Source organism: Cygnus olor, chromosome 14 (assembly GCF_009769625.2).
Source record: "Cygnus olor isolate bCygOlo1 chromosome 14, bCygOlo1.pri.v2, whole genome shotgun sequence".
NCBI lineage: Eukaryota > Metazoa > Chordata > Aves > Anseriformes > Anatidae > Cygnus > Cygnus olor.
In genome coordinates, this window is record NC_049182.1 from 5,656,656 (window position 1) to 5,674,723 (window position 18,068).

General features: G+C 49.9%; 2 protein-coding genes across 6 annotated transcripts in view; one reads left to right on the top strand and one right to left on the bottom strand.

Moving 5' to 3' along the window:
• Window positions 1–1,878: 1,878 nt before the first annotated feature.
• On the top strand, window positions 1,879–9,491 carry LOC121077860 (leukotriene C4 synthase-like). Of its 2 annotated transcripts, none has more exons than XM_040573463.1 (5): window positions 1,879–2,075; window positions 6,195–6,294; window positions 7,790–7,860; window positions 8,480–8,561; window positions 8,717–9,491. In XM_040573463.1, exons 1-5 carry the CDS (start codon window positions 2,018–2,020, stop codon window positions 8,856–8,858), a joined length of 453 nt encoding a protein of 150 aa, XP_040429397.1. In that variant the 5' UTR covers window positions 1,879–2,017; the 3' UTR covers window positions 8,859–9,491. The 2 variants fall into 2 exon arrangements, with proteins under 2 accessions (XP_040429397.1, XP_040429398.1); XM_040573464.1 differs by lacking the exon at window positions 1,879–2,075 and adding an exon at window positions 5,847–6,085 and having other exon boundaries at window positions 6,195–6,316.
• MGAT4B (alpha-1,3-mannosyl-glycoprotein 4-beta-N-acetylglucosaminyltransferase B) overlaps window positions 9,282–18,068 on the bottom strand; it is a 47,272-nt gene continuing 38,485 nt past the window's right edge. For all 4 annotated transcript variants that reach the window (XM_040573456.1, XM_040573455.1, XM_040573458.1 and 1 more), the window contains 10 exons: window positions 17,513–17,626; window positions 17,058–17,133; window positions 16,229–16,343; window positions 15,342–15,472; window positions 12,701–12,808; window positions 11,925–12,118; window positions 11,491–11,569; window positions 10,929–11,016; window positions 10,545–10,657; window positions 9,282–10,388 (listed from right to left, as the gene is read on the bottom strand). In XM_040573456.1, the coding sequence (XP_040429390.1) occupies window positions 10,365–10,388; window positions 10,545–10,657; window positions 10,929–11,016; window positions 11,491–11,569; window positions 11,925–12,118; window positions 12,701–12,808; window positions 15,342–15,472; window positions 16,229–16,343; window positions 17,058–17,133; window positions 17,513–17,626 (1,042 nt within the window). In that variant the 3' untranslated portion in view covers window positions 9,282–10,364. The remainder of the gene's footprint in view (window positions 10,389–10,544; window positions 10,658–10,928; window positions 11,017–11,490; window positions 11,570–11,924; window positions 12,119–12,700; window positions 12,809–15,341; window positions 15,473–16,228; window positions 16,344–17,057; window positions 17,134–17,512; window positions 17,627–18,068) is intronic.

Consider the following 18,068-nt stretch of genomic DNA (forward strand, 5'->3'; position numbering starts at 1 on the left):
TTACAGTAATTTCAAGCATCCTCCTGTGTAGGAAAAATTTTAGTCAGCTTTAAACGTTGAAGGACAATTCTCCAAGCATTGAACTTGGCGTCTCATTGTAAGGCCGTTGTGTGTAAGGCTCCAGCCCAGAGCCATCAGACATTTTCACAAGGTGCTTTCTGAATTGCTTGAGTGTATTTCCTATTCTTTTACACCTTTGGCTTGTGTTTGGGGGAGGAGGAAACGTGTAACTTCAGAAGCTTATAAAGAAGCAAAAGTAAGAAGGTAAATAATAATACCAAGCTGGGCTGCTCCTGGCCTTCGGGGATCTGCTAAGTTGTAGTAACTTCTGATTCATTGTCCCATTAAAAGTACTTTGCTGAATTTAATGTTGAGGAAATCAAATTTCCCAAACTGTCATCCTGCTGGAGTGCATGTATGTGTTTTTCCAAAGATTTTACAGAGTCAGCGGCAGCTTGGGATCAACCTCTGCTTAGAAACCAATCTTTTTTTATTATTGATTTGTTTTTCTTAAGGCTAGCGTCAATCCATAATGGAAGTGTTTTCTAAAACCCGAACTGTTTGTTGAAATGATGTAAGTGGAAGTAGGCTTCTATTGACGTTTCCCCTCTGGCTTCTGTATTAGACACCCTGTATGAAATCAAGGATCACCAACAGATCCTGTTAAATAGAAATATAAAAATTAACCTTCAGTCTGGGTCTGCTGGCAGCCTGCAGGGGTCAAAAGTCTTACCGTGTTTTGCATAGATAGTGGTTTTGCTATATTTTACGTGTTTTGCCAGAAGAGTACCAACTGTATATTCAAATAAGCTGACTTGGAAGTTTTCAACTTGATAAGCTGTCGCGGTGGGGTTTTGAGATGAAGATCCAAAGCAGAAGTAAGAACTTGCAGCATCCTGCTTGGGGGAAGCGGCAGGTCTGATCATTTCTTGTTGGCGCTGTGCGTGAATTCTGTGCTGAGACTGTGTGTGAGCGTGTGTCTGTGCAGAGAGAACAGCCCAGCCCTTTCCTGCAGCCTCTCTCTCAAAAAAAGTTAAAAATTAAGGAAAAACCTTAGCTGATAATGAATGAATCCCCCCCCACTTTTTTTTTTCTTTTTTGTGTTTAAAGTGGTATTTAAAATTTAAAGCTGGTATTTAAAATCAGAGTAGCCTTTTATCTATATTCTATGTTTTAGAGCACATTTATAACTTTTTGAGCCAATGTGTATTTTGCCATTGTCACCCAGGAAGAGATTATTTAGGGCTATAAAATACTGCTGATCTTCAAACTTCACATTTATAATTCATCGTAATATTTTTGAGCAATTATTTCTATATCCTATTCGGACACCCTTTCTGAACTGAGATCTTCTATTTTGTATTTTAACCAGAACAATATTAGTACTGCAGAATTTTAAAAACACCTGAAAACTACAAAAGTGACAGTTAGAAAAGGACTGTACTCTGTAAACTTACATTATTATTTAATAAGCTAAACATCTTAATGCTTATCTGCATATAGAATCCAGTAATAATGAAGTTATTCCAGCTAAAGTCTAGAAAATCTTTCAGGTGGTCAGCTCTAGTACTTGGAATAGGAGCAGCAGGCCAAGTCATTAATTTGTAAACCCTTGTTAATATTTTTACACCCTTGCACGTAATTTAGCTGCTTTAGAACTGATTAAAGCTAGCAATAAAAGGCCTGGCAATTTTCCCATAACCTTTCAATTGCAGGTAGTAGATAAAGCAACCCGGGTACGAAATCGGTAATTGCAAGAATTTCAGTTTGAGCGCAACAAAACTTGTGCTGCTCCATGGCTCAGCGAAAGGCGCTCGGCTCTCGTAGGAAGTGTCGGATGGGTGCTTCGGGAAGGTTTGTGGCCAGGGGAGAGTTAACGGGCTGTGGAGGAAACGTGTCACTGCAGGGCAAGAAGCTGGCTCTGCTGTAGAGCGTGCACTAGTGGGACGGTGGGAGAGGGAAGCAGCGAGCAGCCGTGCTCCTCGTGCCCCATCCCTGCTCTGCTCCAGAGAGCACCATGAGAAATGAGATAGACCTGCTGGCTGCTGTCACTGTGCTGGGAGTCCTGGAGCAAGGTAAATGTCCTCTGGATCGGTTAGGTATCAGCTAATTGTGCTAAACTGTGTGGAACTTGGTTGTATTTCGCTCGCAGTCTGTGTGGGATGGAAGGTGCTGCTGTCCAGCAGGGGAAAACGATGCAAATCGCTTGGCTGTTCAAGGTGGAAGCGTTACGCGTGAGCAAGTTCGTTATTTATTAGGGACCAAAATGATGTGCGAACCTCACAGCTGGCATTCTAGAAGGAAATGAAACTTAAGTTTTACTTTTAAACGTGGAACAATTGGAACAATTGAATGTTTGAACTATTTTGTGATGGAATTTTAGCGGGTAACTTGCAGTTTGGATTGGTTGGAGGTAGGAGCCCGAACTAAAGGTGGGCTGGCTCGCTGTTGAAGAGGTCAGCGTACGAGCCTGTATCAGATGTGTGTGGAAAGAGCATCCTGTGCATGCGGGCTCCTTCCCTGTGAGCAATACTGTTAGGTGTCCAGGTCATACCCTGAGCAGATGGCAAGATGAGCTGATGCCACACAGTAATTCGGAAACTAATGTGAGCCCTTTCGGTTAGAAATAGCTGCAAACAGCCTCAAAGAAACTCAGAGTGTACTTTCTTAGCTGAAGTGGACAGGTCCATTTCAGCCCGCTCAGAAAGAAGCAGCCCGGGCTGCTCCTATCTCAGCGGCGGCGCTGCTGGGCTCTGTCAGTGCCCTGCCTTTAGCTGGGGGCAAAGGCAGCCCTAGGGCTGCAGGAGAGCACTGCAGAGGGATGCCCACCCTGCCCTGGGGACGGTGCCCCCCTTTTGTTCCTTTCTACGTGGAAAGGTGGTTGTTTTTATGCTGTTGTTTTTGTTACTGATTTCATTCGCCTTAGAGCTGTTGCACCTCTTTGCTCACAGAGGGTTGGATGTGATTCTCCGAGCAGCCTGATTTAGCTGTCGGGTGATACATCTCTTAGGATAAGCACTATCTAAAACATGAATATGCTACTTGAAGAAAGGAGTTCATGATTTCTGAATTATCAGTAATTTTCCTCAAACAAAACCAAAACAAAACTCAGTAGCTGACCCCTAAATAGCAGCTTCCTCTCAAATACGTTTGTTTTACGAGAACTTTAAGAAAGGTTGCAGCCCTTGGCATTTCACACTTCCACACCATGCAAACCACAGATTGGTGTAAAGTCAGCAGACAAATAGCAAGCAGGGCACCTTCCACCTACATTAGGTCGGACAAAGTAGCCTAACTTACGGTCTCTGCTTGGGAAGCCAGGGAGCAATTACAAACTACTAAGAGGGTTTCTTTCCTTCCTCTCCACAGTAAGAAATGTGAGTGCTAACATCACCTCGATGCAGAGCTGTGTGGTAGCTTCCCCTGCTTCTTCTGCAAGGGTATTCTGTATGTGAATTACAGATCTGAGATCGATTTTGAGAAGGCAGGGAAGTGGAACAGTGACACGCACGTTACATACAAATGTTCTTCTGTCACAGGTTACGTAGGAGACTTAATTTAATAGCTGAGCCTAGTAAAGGACTGGTCGATTTGTTGTTTTTCCTCCCTCATTTTTTTTCTGAGAGCACACTGTTTCCACATTCTTTTAATTAATTTTCCCCTTTTTAATTTAGTTAGGATCAATTTAGCAAAGCTCTGAGCACAGCGCTCCATCAGTGTGTGCTCTGGGCTGAGCGCTGTGCCTGGGATCAGAACACTGCTGCCAGACTTGGTTCTTTTTTTCCCTTTTTAGTATGGCTTCAAAGGAAATAAAAGCTTATGCAATGTCACCGTCTGTCAGTCCCCATAGAGCTTGTTTGCCAGGATCATTCAAATGTGATAGAGATATCACCCATAATAAGGTTAGACAAGTTTGTGGACATAATCAAATAGAGAATAGAGCTTCTGTTGATGTTCCTCAGTGCGAATAACGTGAAGGGAGAGCTCAAGCCCCTATGAGCCACTTGGGAATCCACACAGGAGTTTAATTTGAAGATGTGAGCCATGGAAAGCCTGTCTGAAGGGTTCTGCAGAGCAGACTGATCACTCTTCCCTATTAGTCCCTTCTGAGAGGTTTTGTGCAATGTGGTTTTTCAGCACCTCATTCTGAGAATTGCTACTTTTGGAGGGTGAATCTTCATCCTGGCACTCCACTATACACCAGGTTTGGAAGGCAGCCAGCCATGCTCCAAAAAACTCTTGCTCCTCTTGGGTGTTCTATGTGTTATCCGTCTCTAAGCATAAGGGATCTTGCAGGAATTGCTTGTCTACAGGGGCAAATATTCAAACAAGACGTTAAGCATAGAATTGATGGAGAGTTTGGGCTTGAAATAGCTCCTAAAATGCTCAAGGGTCTGAAGAATGCTCTGTAAAGAAGAGCAGAGATGACACAAAGCAGGATGAAGATCATTGCCCAGCACAGCCAGGCTTACGCCCCACGGCAGAGCTGCACGTGGTGCAGTACCTTTACCTTGCTGCATTTCCTCGGAAGTGTCTGGGATAAGACCTGAAAGCATGAAATAGTTGTGTAGGAGAGGTGCGCTTGTCTGATGAGAAGAGGTAACGAGACGGATCACGCTTCCATAATCGTTTATCAGCGCTCTGCCAGCCACCGCTGACTCGCAGGCTGTGCATTACTGCAGCCCTATCTGTCTGGTCTGCAGGGCGGATATGGTGTTGCACGTCCCGTATCTCAGAGGCGGGACGATATCCTCGCCCACAGCCTCTATCAAGATGCTGCAAACAAATCGGGGGGGGGTGGGGAAGTGTCTTTGTTTCTTCTGCCTTTCTCTCCAGCACCTCGTGTTTAGGGCTGTGCCATTGCATACTGTGCAGAAGACACTAGAACATGCATATACTGAAATGGATAATATGTTGTTTAATACTCAGGTCTCATAGTATCAGGTTATTTACATTTCTCATTCCCTTTTCCTCTACATATGTTCCAATGCTTTTCTGCGGGCGTGCATGGATCTCTCATCCTTAATCTTGCAACATCTGTCTCTACTTTCCTCTCGCTATCCTGCTGCTCTGCTTTTATCCTCTTTCTTAGAATAAGACAGTCCACAGCACAGTCCTTGCAGACTCCTTGTCTGTCTTTGCAGTGCCCTGCAAGCGTATGCTATGTCAGGACCTTGCTAATCCAAGTGACTTGCTTAGCAGCATGCTGCCGCAGCCACCAAAGTAATTGTTTCTATAATTTAATTTTCTCCTACATGAAAATCTTCAATTTCCATAAAAGCAAAATGTAGTAGTGCACCTAAAAAAACAAAAACAAAAACGAAAAAAAAAAAAAACCACCTTGAAACATAACAAGCCCCTGTGAGAATAACATCCATCAAATAGTGGAACGGTCCAAATCTTCATATTCACAACTTTTCATCGTTGTGAAGTGACTTTTGACATCCCCAACAAAGGCACAAAGGAGTGATGTAGCAGGCACCACGGTGGTACCTCAGCCCACGTTTGGTGCAGGTTCATGGTGGTAGTTGGCAGCGCTTAAACTCCTTAAACTGCCTCCTGTCTTGGGGCTACCCTGCAGGAATGAAGTGGAAGAAATAATTGCCCCCTTGCCCATTGCCTTATAATGCCATGATTACGAGCATCTCTAGTTGACCTAATGATACCCCAGTGCTTTCTGGCTTGGGTGCTGCTCTGTGCTGGGGTGCCATCCTTGTACAAAAGCTTTGTGCTCCCTGGGTACAGTGGGAAGTGTTCCAGTCAGACTGGCTGAGGGTGTGCTAATGTCCTAAATACAGAGTGCAAGATTAAATAATAATAATAATAATAATAATAATAATAATAATAATAATAATAATAATAGTTCTGTGATGGGGTTGGGGCTCCGTGAGGTTTCAATGTGCTGGCCTTCCTGTGGGGCCAGGCTGGGTGTGATGCTATGCAAAGTGCCAGGCAGCACATCAGCTCTGTGCCACACGCGCTTTGTGTGGCTAACCAAATCTGGATTTACATCCAGTTCAAGCAGGAAGTACATGGCACTCTTATTTCCAGTCAGGTGTGACAGCCCTGGACTGTGAACCTGGTGGTACTGGCCATTTTCCTCTAACCACTTGCTTGATTCCAAACCAGATAAAGCTTGGCTAAACAAAACACTGCCAAACTGTTACCTTTTGTGTGTTATTCTTTTTTTTTAGCCTATTTTACACTGCAAGTAATCTATGCTCGCCGGAAGTACAAGATCTCTCCTCCAGAGACAACAGGTCACCCTGAATTCGAGCGGATCTTCAGGGCTCAGTAAGATTTCGACTTGTTCATGGTGATTGCATCTAGATATGACTTGAGTCAAATGTGACTACCAGGAAAGACCAAAGTCACTTTTTCACTTATTTGTGCTGATACTAAACTTTCTTTCATGCTTTGCATGCAGACGTAGAAGTATGACAGCCAAAGCAGAGAGCAAGTGCCTTGCTTGGGCTGGTTTTTGTTTTCAGCACTTTGGCTGGAGTGTTTCTGTCCATGATACTCCTCATTCTGCTATCATGAGAGGCAGCCAAGTTAAAAATTAATGGCTGTATGGAAGAGGTGTTGAGCATCAATGCGTTAGAATCATTAAATTTAGTATTAATGTTGGCTCCAAAATGAGAATAGCTGAAGCTGTATTAATAACCTGATGTTTGCTTGCATGTTTTTGCTGTTGAATTGAAGCAAAGGATCCTGCTGGCAGAACCAGCTATGAGGACTTTTTTTTTCTTTTCTTATTATTTCCTTTCTTTTTTTTTTTTTTTTTAAGTCCTTGTACTGTGAAAGTCAGCACTTGTGGGCCCATGCTGAGGGCTGTTTCTTTTTCCTCTGTTTCTATGGAGTGAGAAATGCTGGGGCTAAACTGGAAACGTTTACAGAGCCCTTCGGCTTCCAGCAAGCACCAGCTTCCATCTTTCATCTCAGTCGTGCTGTTTCATAAGCAGCTGAAAGGAATTGGCTGGAGTGGCTTTCAACGGTAGTTTGAGCACGGCGGTAAATTCTGAACAAAGCTGATGCATTTCCCTGCCAGCAGGCAGGAAACATGTGTGGAGTGGCAAAAACACTCGCTTGGGCCTTTTGTGATGCACTGAAAGGCCAACCTGTGCGGGAGGCATCAGCCTCTTCTAGCTGGGTAGCCTCTGGTGTGGCTTTTAAAGGAATGCTGAGAAGCTCCATTACGGTCTGCGGTGAAGGCGACCTCAGAACTGGGGCTGGAGAAGGCAGCTCTTCCTAGTGATTTTTTTTTTTTTTCCTCCATTCTTTTCCCTGTGGAAAAGGATGCAAATGGGTAATTTGTTTTTATATCTTCCAAAAAAAAAAAAAAAAGTGTGTGTGTGTGGGAGGTACTGATTTATTACTTATGGAAACCTGGCAGCCTCCTCTCGCTCAGGCTCTAACTGCATTTGCAGTGTAGGTTTCTTCAGACTTTCCAGCTCCCAATCTGGCGCCATTCCCTGAGGTTCAGTGACTTCTTGGCCAAATTTAAGATTAGATTGCTTAGGGCATTGTAAAATGTAGGAAAAAAAAAAAAAAAACAAAAAACAAGAAGCAAAAAGGCATCGTCTCTCACAGCGCAGCTCCCAGCACCCAGCAGTCCTCCTCTGGGAGAGGCAGCGAGTGCCTGCGTGGCCCCAGCTGCTGCCCTTCTCCTGGAACAGCACCATAGTGCCAGGGGCCTCTCCCTCGGTCTGCTCTGGTGTGTATGTGGAGCTCGCCTCCGTCTCTGGTATGTGCAGGTGCAGGGTTAACTCTCCTCCACTTCTCACAGGGTGAATTGCTCCGAGTACTTCCCGATCTTCATCTCACTCCTCTGGGTTGCTGGGATCTTCTTCCATCAAGGTAGGGGAAATAACCAAAAAACCAAAAAAGAATGTGCAGATGGACAAATCCCAGTATAAATCCCATGGTGACTCAGAGGTGTCCTCTCTGTACCGAGAGGCTGTTGCTCAGGGAAAGCAAAGCTCCCCCTTGCCCCGAAGGGATTCAATGGGGTGGACTGAGGAGTGCTCTGACTCTAGCGCGCTATTTGGTGGAGATGTTCCTGTGGTGGCAGCAGCAGCCCCTGCTCCTCTGCTAGGGCCCAGCCAAGCCCTGTGGTGTTTTCCTTGGAAAAGTCAGGCCAGGGCTGGGAGCAGCGTGCTGCTCGGCTTCAGCGGCTGCAGCTTCCTGCTGAGTTGCCCTGTCAGTAAGGAACCAAAACCCAGCCTCTCAGTGACGTGGGGTGGGTGCAGGGAATTCAGCTGCAGCAAAAGTACGAGGACGAATTGAGGTGAATGCTGGAAACCCAAGTCCAGAAGCAAGTTCCAGGAGAAAGCACTTGGGCTGTTGTGGGGATGGAGCAGCTCATCCCTCACAGAAAGTGAAGGAAGAAAGCCCATCTGAACGCCTGGTGCCTGAGTACCATCCCACTGTGTTCCATGAACATTTTGGGGCAGTTCCATCCCTGGTGTCCCTGCAGGGGTGGCGGCAGCCTGTGGGATGCTGTACCTCTACACACGCTTCCGCTACTTCCAAGGCTACGCGCTGGCCGCGCAGGGACGGTGAGTACCCAGCCGGGGCTGCAAGCACCCAAACCCAACCCCGTGCATTCCCCATACCACCACCGCCACTGTGTGGGCTGCTCAGCCCCTCAGGTGCTGCCCTGTGGTGCCCAAACCCATCCTGCTGGGGCTAACGGGGACATTTCCTCACACAGGTTGGGGCCACTGTATGCCAGCGCCCGGCTGCTGTGGCTGCTGGTGGGCCTGGCGGTGGCTGGGCTCCTGGCACACTTCCTGCTGCTCCCGTCCTCCCCGTGGGCGCTGGCATGGCCTCTCCGGCTGCTCAACGCCTGGTGAGCGAGGCCTCAGCTCCCCCAGGCCCCTCAACCTGCTCTGCACCTTGAACCGGTGTCATCGTTCCTCACCACTGCTGCGATCATCCCTGTCGGAGTGTGTCACGCCACAGAGATACAAAGAATAAATGCCTTTTCTCTACAGAAATCATTTGTGATTGTCAAACTTGCTTGAGGGGGGACTGGGTGTGAGAACATCAGAGGCTTATGGGCATGGGGTTGCATGGGAAAAGCTACTGTGAATAAAACTAATTTGAAAGTGTGTGTAAACTTGTCTAAAAACTCACCACAACTGAGGGGGAAAAAAGCCTTACTTTAATCTAACGGGCTTGCCCCTGACTTGAATGATCTTGTCTTGCCAGGCACTGGTCCTGGACAGGACACGGGCCCAGCGCCTCCCCCTGCAAGTCACTCTCACCACTGCACCAAAGGTTTAAATTTTGCTTTTATTACAGTGCACGTTATTTTATATATTTATATAGAGAGATGTACTTGAAAAATCAAATGTATCCAATAATAAAAAATACAGCACATTAAAGTAGTATAATGCATTCCAGTGTATAGCTGAAGAGACATTGGGATTTACACTAATCCCTACTATTTTTGAACTGGGCTACTTCTGTTTTTTTTTTTTTTTTCTCAAAAATTCACACCAATCAATAACTGAAATAGTTATTTAAAAATCTGTTTTCTGCACTCAATCTCAAGGCATGAAGACACTGGAGACTTCACCATGAGTTAAGGGGCTGTGTTCGATGCTGGCAGGCACAGTGTGGCGTATATATTTTTTTTTTCCCTGCCATACTCATAGTTCCAACCCCCTTTCAGATTCGTTCCTCCACCACAGGAGGGTCAGCCCTCACCCTCATGTAATCCTCAGCTGTGGCCAGGACCAGTGCCTGTGCCAAGGCGATGCAGACGTCAGTCCCTGGCTGTTTCCATCCTGGCGATCCTGCACCCTGTGCATCAGCCTGCAAAGCAGGGGCAGGACTAAACTGTTCCAGGCTCCCTTACTCCCCAGATACAGCCACCAGCAGCCCCCTTCCTGGGCTGAAGGTGTGTTTAGTCTCCGTGCCTGCTAAAGCTCATCCTGACACCAAATGGCCCCACGTGTTGGTGGGACTGCAGCACCGCACACATCAGTGATGCACCCACAGGAGGAGCGGTGAGCACCGGGGGCTTGCCCAGGAGAGCAAAGCCAACCCTTTGCAGCAGAGCTTGGTTTTTGCTTTTGCTCTTCTTCCAGAGTAAGGTCTGTCCTGGCCCTGCAGCACCATGCACTGGTGCTGGCTTCGAAGCCGGGGTGTCGAGGGCCATCCAGCACCCGCATGTCAGAGTGCGGCTCCTCCCGGCAGCCAGGCGCGCGTCTCGCTGGCATCGCAGTCCCCACGTCTCGGCAGGAGCAGGCGGCGAGGCGCTGCACACCCACGGCCAACTCGGGGAGGAGGGAGAGGGAAGGGAGGGAGAAGGACTCGGCCTCTACACGTGTCCATCCTTCGTCATGCCCACTTCACTCTGCTTTTTTGATAAAAATCTGCAAGGAGAGGAGGGAAGGACTTAATCATGCTTGTGCAACTGCAGTACAGTACCCACATGAGGTAGTGCACATTGGATGCTGGAGAACGTGGGGTTGGGGTGGATGCACTGAGGGCTCCCCAGACTGAACGCTCAGGCAAGAGCAGCCCCGTACCTCGCTCAAGATGATCCACACCGGGGAGTCAGTCTGGATGGACAGCCGGATCGCTTCCAGTGGACCAAAGGACGGGTCCACTTCACCTTCCGCAACGCCCTTGGAGAAGGAGCCTGGTGGAAGAGCACAGGGGTGAGGCGAGGCTGGTGGACCCGAATGCCAAGGGGACAACAGACGGACACTATGGCCCCTCTGTGCCCAGCACAGGGCGCAGATGTGATGGAGAGGCTGAAACCAACTGTGGCTGTCAATAAAGTGCAGTTGAGATAATTTCACAGAAATTATGCTCAATGCTGTTATCTGCTTTCTAAACAAATAATGGCCTTAAATCACTTGAAGATGAGCACAGGGGATGCACGTTCTCCACCCCACCACCTGCTGTACCTATCTGGATGTAGCCATCTGACGTCCTGCGGAATTTGACGGCTGCACCTCTTCCCTCCTGCAAGGTTTCCTTGTCCGACTGCAGGCTCTGCGGGATGGAGAGGAGCGCTCTGCTCAGGGCTGGAGGGAAGAGACACCCCAAAGCCCCAAGCAACAGCAGCAACCCCGGGGCCGTCCCTGCAGCACCCTCAGACATTTTGAGGAGGCCACAGCATCCTGCGGCACCTCAGCCCCTCACCTGGCACCATGCAACCCACTCCCCAAAGCAAGATGATGTTTGCTGCCGCTTCAGCTGCACCATCCCGACCCCTGTACTTTCTTCTGCAGCCATCCCATCCATGTGGGCACCCCCCTGCAGGCACGGATGGCTCCTCTGGAGGCAACCCCATCCCAGCTCCCAAGGTGGCATCACACCAGGGGTGACCCCCATCAGGACGCCAGCACCTCCCAAAGGCACTCAAGTCTTGGGAAGGTTTTCCTGACAGCTTTTGTCAGTTTCCTTCTCTCAAACCTCTTTTCCTTCCCACTCCAACCCCACCTCAGTTCTCAATAAAACACTTACATCAAACGGCAAAACCTCCACAGTCGTATTGAAGAGTTTGTCTTCTGGGTGCTCGATGTTCCCACTGCGGAAGAAGAACCTGTGACAGAGACAAAAGCCATGGAAGACCACACTGAGCATGGGAATGTGACATCTTTCACCCTGGGTGAGCCATCAAACATCCCAACCAGACAGGCACCTTCCCAGAAAGCCCGTGGGCGCCTGCTTGGGACGGAGAGCTTCTGTGCCAGACTAGCAAATTGTGGATTGCTCCGAAGCGCAGGAAAGCAAAGGGGTCTGGCAGCCGTGGATCCACCAGGAAGGGTGGAGTTGCCTCCCCCTGGCAGAGCACTGTGCCCTCCTCCCAGGGAGCCAACCCCTATCAGGGATGGACGAGAAATTTGGAAGAACACAAGGGAAGTATCTCCATGCTCCGTGCCCCCCCAGACACTGGCCTTTCAATGCGGAGTGGTTTGAAGAATCTGAATCGGATGAAGTCTCCAGCAGTGGGCGTGAAGGCCCAGAAGAAGTCCTCCTGCAGGTAAGCCTTCTCCAAGGTGAAGTGCTGGTAGGTTTTCAGGCTGGTGCTCACCTCTGCAGGAGGGTTGACGTGCTCTTTCCGCAGGGCTTGCTTGCCGAAGTCTTTGTCCTTGATGGACACAAAGCAAAAGGGCAGAAATGGGTCATACGCTGCTCTCAGCCATGAGGAACTACATGTAAGCACTCACACATGCTCATGCTCTGCCTGCAGCACGATCCTCAGCCCAACGCTGCCCGTCCCCCAACGCGGTCCCTGCTTCTTGGCCGGGAGCTCACACACAACTCTAAAATTTCACAGAAGCCTACATCCCAACAGCTCTCTGCCAAGTAAGGGACAGGAAAACAGAGGGCAGCTTATTAAGGGCCTTAAAACATTATTTGTTTGCAGCAGCTGAGGTGATGTCTCTATTGATGGTATCAGAGAGGCAGGCAGGGAGCAGGAGCAGAGGAGCTGGTGCCTCCTCACCCCGAAGGGCAGGAGCACACCAAGGCTTAAAAGCTCACTGTGCCTGAGAAGTAGGAGCTAGATGAGCTCCCTGTGATTCAGAATAAAATACCATTACTGCACAGAAAGCCAGACACCACGGTGCTGTCTCTGATGTCCTCAGGCAGCCCCGGTGCCTGCAGGCCAGGCCCAGCAGAAAGGCCGCAGGCGGGTTGGAAAGGCGCCACCGCAACGTCTGGTACCCACCTTCAGCTTCTGGATCTTTCCAGCCAGGGAGGAGTGGGTTCCCACATGCTGGAAGAGCGAGGGCTTGAAGCGGATCCTCAGGTTTGCCTTCTGCCTGTCGCAGTGTTTCTGAAACAGGAAAAATCCCCCAGTGGCCTCGTGTCAACCTCCCCATGCTCCAGCACTGCCAGAGGAAGGGACGGGCGCACGACCAAACCCCAGGGAAAAGAGGCGTGATGACCAACCCCACCCTCCCTCTGCATATCTCCCTGTGTTATTTTGGCTTTAATTTGGCCCCAGGGTTTTTAATTGCTCTCTGGAGGAGCCTGTCCTTGGCTCTTAGCTGGTCATCACTGGGGTTCACAGGTCCAAGTGCCAAATATCTCCTCGCCAAGCACATCTTGGCAAGCAACAAGCAAATCTGTGGGCACTGCGAGGTAGGGACAGCCAGAGAATTTAGTTTCTTTTGTCCTTGGCTTATCTGGAAAGCCTTTTCCCTATGACTCAGAGCTCGGGATCTCTGAAGTGACAGTAAGTACGGGGATACTTAGAGCCTAAGCTGGGGTATTTAGAGCCTAACAGGCAGCAGCTGCAGTCTCTCTCCTCAGCTGGGCAGTTTTCAGCTGGTTGGCAGGTTTTGCTGGGCACTGAAACCCCTTGGCTGTTTCACAGCCATCCCACCATGCAAACGAACCCAGACAGGCAGCTCTGCTGTGGCCAGCAGTTCTCCGTGGGGTACAGGGAGAGTGGTGATGGAGAAGGAATAAAGGACAAAGGGGAAAAGCCCTGAGAGTGTGGAGCAGAGCCATGGCGAGAGGAATGGCAGCAGGGAGCCTGAGGTTTCTACGGAGGTGATTTTTTTCCCCCCTTCCCCATCTCACTTGCCTGGCACTGCTGGGTATAGTGGGGAGGGGGTGACACTGAGCAACGCCCTGGAGCCAGGAAGACCTGAACACAACCCTGCAAGCTGCCAGCAGATAACCCCCTAATCAGCTCACGTTACTTTAGAAAATTAAACCCAGCCCTGCTCACAGGAAAGACCCTGCTCATTGCCAGTGACAACAAAAGTCACCCCACAGAGCAACCATCAGGTCTCATCCCTGGGTGGGCAGAGAAGGGGGAAGGGGACAGGAGGGGGCTACAGCATCCCCTGGTCTCTCCTCCTCCCTTTTACTACTTCTGTTAAAGAAGCATTTGCTGACAGCAACTTTGTCCCCAGTGGAGCTGGGAGGAGGAACGGCTCAGCTGGTGGTAACAAGGTCATCCTTTCACACGGTTCTACCCCAGGTAAATCTAAAATTAGGGAAAAAAGAAAGAGCAGGCTACATCCAGAGCAGACAAAGCACTTAGGGAAAGCTCAGGTCAAACGAACTTTCAATCAAAAAGACAAATCCTCACCGCTACTGACTTGGTTCTGCACAACAGGACTTAGGAGTGAAAGTCGTGTTTGAAAGGGCGCGGTGCAGAGTTAATCATGCAAACAGTGGGGAAAAGGAGCCAGAAATCCACACGGAAAGTAGGTTAATTTTTAAAAAGGCAACACATTTAAGAGGCTTGCAGGTTCCCCTGGGAAAACCTCACGAGGACTTTGCCAGGCTGGAGCTGGGCAGACCTGGCTGCACGGCAGGACCTGCATTTAACCAGTGCTCAGGCTGGGGGCTTTAAGGGGGGGCGCAGAGGGAGCAGCACCTTTCCCAGCTCCATCCCAGCATCCTGCAGCCCCGACCCTGCCCGTGGCTCTGGGGACACCGGCGGCCACCAGAGAAGGGTCAGGTATTGCTCTGCCAGACCTGAACACACAGCCCTGAACCCTGGGGGTGCCCTGCCACCCTCCTGCATAAATGCAGTATTGTCCCAAGAGCCACCGCTTGCCCTGGTGTGTGCCAGCAGCTCCCTTGTGGCCAGCAGGTCCCTCCCACGCTGCTGGCTCCAAGCAGCAAAGCTATTCTGGGCCACTGCAACTCAGCTGCTCACTATCTGTTGGGGAGATCACAACCAGCACGAGTGAATACAGTATGCTCAGGGAGCAGACAGGAGGGAGCTGGTGGTGAGCTCATCTCACTTGTGCTTGCTTTCACTCCTCCTCTGCCCTTCCCACTTGGTTTCATCCCCTGCTGCTGCTGCTCTGGCTTCAAACACCCCCGGGCGCAGGGGTTTCTCTTGCTGCCATCCGCGAGGCGTCACGCAGACCCTGGTCAGCCAGCAGCGCAGCACGGAGCAGGTCCCGTTTCACTGCTCCGCACCCCAGCAGGAGCCCAAGCGAGATGCTTGTGTGCGCTGCGCCTCCAGGAAGCGGGGCGGGTGGCTGCGGGTCAGCTGAGGGCAGCCCGCGCGTGCTCCTGGCAGGTATGGTATGTGAGCGCCGAGCCAAGGGTTATTCTGGGGTACAGCGCGCCGGGACGGCTGCTCTGCTGCAGGACCGCTGGAGCAGCCTGTTGGTGCTCAGACGTAGAAATAACGCCTTTTCTGACAGCTGCAGACCACACAGGGCTGAACTTCCTGGGCCTACACAATCCGCAAGGATGCCCACAGGAGCAATAAGGCTTGGTGCAAAGTCAGCTAGCTCCAGAGCTCGCAGAAATGACCTCTGGAGGGACAGACCAAGGGTATGCTTGCCCACGCACAAAAGGAGCTTTCTCTTTAATGAAGGCTATTTACGTACTGCGTCCTTCTCAGGGTTGCAGACTTTCACCCAAAGGATGTGATCCAGCAGCCAGTCGATGGGTTTGTCCTTATAGAACATCAGGATGAACTCCACGATCAAGCTCAGATCCAGAGACTTGAACATTTTTCCTACAGCACAGAAAAGGGAGAAGAGAGAGCAGCTGTTCCAGGAGACAGTCAAGAATGAGAGCTGGGAAGAAAAAACTTGGGAAACTGGGCTGTGGAGGTCAGATGTGTCTGTCTCTCTACGTAAACGAAATAACATGCAGCTCTGTTTTATGTACCAGTACTGCTGGCATTGCTAATACAGCTCTGGATTTAATATTCATGGCAGAACTAGAAAGCATGAGTGTCTCATAGGTCACAGCAGTACCAAAAGGCCTAAAACTCTTCCATTCAGCAGAGAGAAATGAGGTTGAAAAACATTCAGCCAGCTGTAGGACAGACCATTTCCTGCCCCGAAAACTGGAAGTTTTAAGCCAGTCAAACCAGTATCCAGAATAACAGATCAAGCTGCTACTGCAACCATGTACTGCTGTTCCCAAAATAGTTCAGTGCTGATGTAAACTTCCTTTTGTACACTGTTAGGCAACACTAGGTCCCATCCAGCCTAAAAGCTACTGCTCACGTCGAAGCTGTCAGGCTGTCTGGTGGGCCACCGACCAGGTTTATTTTTGTTAAAAGTGAGCATCAGCAGCATCAGCTGTGACTTGGAGGAGCCCTTTTTGCTGTGCAAAAATAAGTGTTGTTGCAAAAATAAGGGGGAACTGAGTCCAAGTACATGACCGTCTCATGGGGATGACGTGTTGGAGCAAGGGCTTAACTGCTTACAGGACCCAGCAGGTGTTAGTGCCTGCAGGGATGGGGGCGCAGGGGAGACGTTACCGATAAACCCCAGCTGAGAGAACTCCAGGATCATCCACTCCTCAGAGGGCTGCTGCAAGGCAAAGTTCTTCATCGTGCTGAGATAGTTTGGTTTGGCCACGATATCGTCCTCCAGCTGCAAGAGGAAGGGACACTCAGTGCCAATGACACGTCCAGGCTCCAGTAAGAGCCCCTCCGCAGAGCAGTCGTGCTGTAGAGCGGAGGAAAGCTTTGGCAGACCTAGTTTATTTTGGAAGGCTCTCCAAGCAGATCCTCACCCAGTGTAACAGGTAAACAAAACAAGGACTCCTGCCCTCTCTAGGGAAGAGGTATCCAAGGGTAAAGCATCTTAGAAAACTATCCGGCCATCACAAAACTCAGCAGCCACGTCTGCCAAGCCATGCTTCACACACAGCAGTATCCGGAGGGATGGATGGTAGGAATGAACGCTGGAAGAGGTTCAGGTTAGAAGATGTTCCTCCACAAACCATGACACCATGCGTGAGCAGGCCCCAGGAGGACTCACCCCTCCACAGCCACACACTGGCCAGGGCCTCGCTCCCATAGGAAAGTGAGCAGTCTCTGGGGTTGGCATGCTCAGTCCAGCCACACACAGGAATGGGTGAATCACCATGAAGTATGAGAAAAATGGAAGATTAACTTTTAAAAATAAAAAGTGTGTGATTCAACGTAAAATGTGCACGAGGATGTAGGGCCTGACACAAAGGCCAGCTTTGCTAAGATCTGCTCTGCCCCATCACACAACCGGACATGCACTTCTGCAGCTGGGTGCAAGCTGCAGTGTGCGCATGTACACCCACCTACTCTCTGCCCCTGGCACCAAACCTACCTGCACGTAATATATGCCTTTGGACTGGGCGTACATCATTAAAAAGCAGTAGTCGAGGTTCTGCTTGGTCCTCCACCTGCAACAGACAAAGGCAAAGGGAAGCTGACGGAGGCCTGGTGGCAGCTGGGAGGAGCGGGTGGCATGCAGTCGCTCCTTCTGGACTCTAAATGATCTGCTCCGAGCTGCTGCACAACTCAAGGACTTCCAAAAGGAGCACGCTCTGGGCTAAGGCCACCCCCTCACTTGGTGATGGAAACATTGCAGCTCAAGGTGAGCACTGCAAGGCTGCCACCAGCTTGTATCCCCCCACACCGTGTCTTTCCAGGCCCTGGATAAAGTCAGTTTTTGGGCCTCGCCTGGACCTGCAGAAGAGCTTTTCCTGCTGGAGTCTGAAGGGGAGATGCTGAAGTTACTTAATTCAGGGTGTGCTTGCTCTTAAGTTCATTGACTCTTACCTGACTCTTTCCTTGGGGTCCCCAAAGGATTCTCGCAGGTGTGAGAAATCAGGATAGAAATGCGGAGAGGGGGAAATTACCTCCAGGAGACCTGAGTGTATTTCCTTTGGGAATCTGAAGGAGAAAAGCAGCAGAGAATGAATACCTCCACACTTGACATATCATTTCATTGACCAATTCACTGGGTAAACACTGAGCCGCAGAACCAAACAGAAAATGCAGCCTCGAAGAACAACCTCCCCAGCAGCCAATGCACCTGCATCCTCACCAAAGGACAGCAGCGGGGTCCGCCACCAAGATTTAAAGCTGCTCGCTCCCTCCCATGGTCTCTAGCAGCCCGTGTGTTCCCCCAGCACCCCTGCCTCCTCCCGCAGGCACGCTGACTGCTGGTGGCACGCCGGGCTGGTGGCACAGATCATTTTTGCAGGTGACCCATAAGTGCACTGACTGCCCCAGATGCCAGCAGGAGGGAATGACTTTCAGTACTGGTGGAGAAACCATTTTCCCTGCTTCCCTGAACTGCTCAGTGCTTTCTGCAGTGCTACAAAGCTGGCAT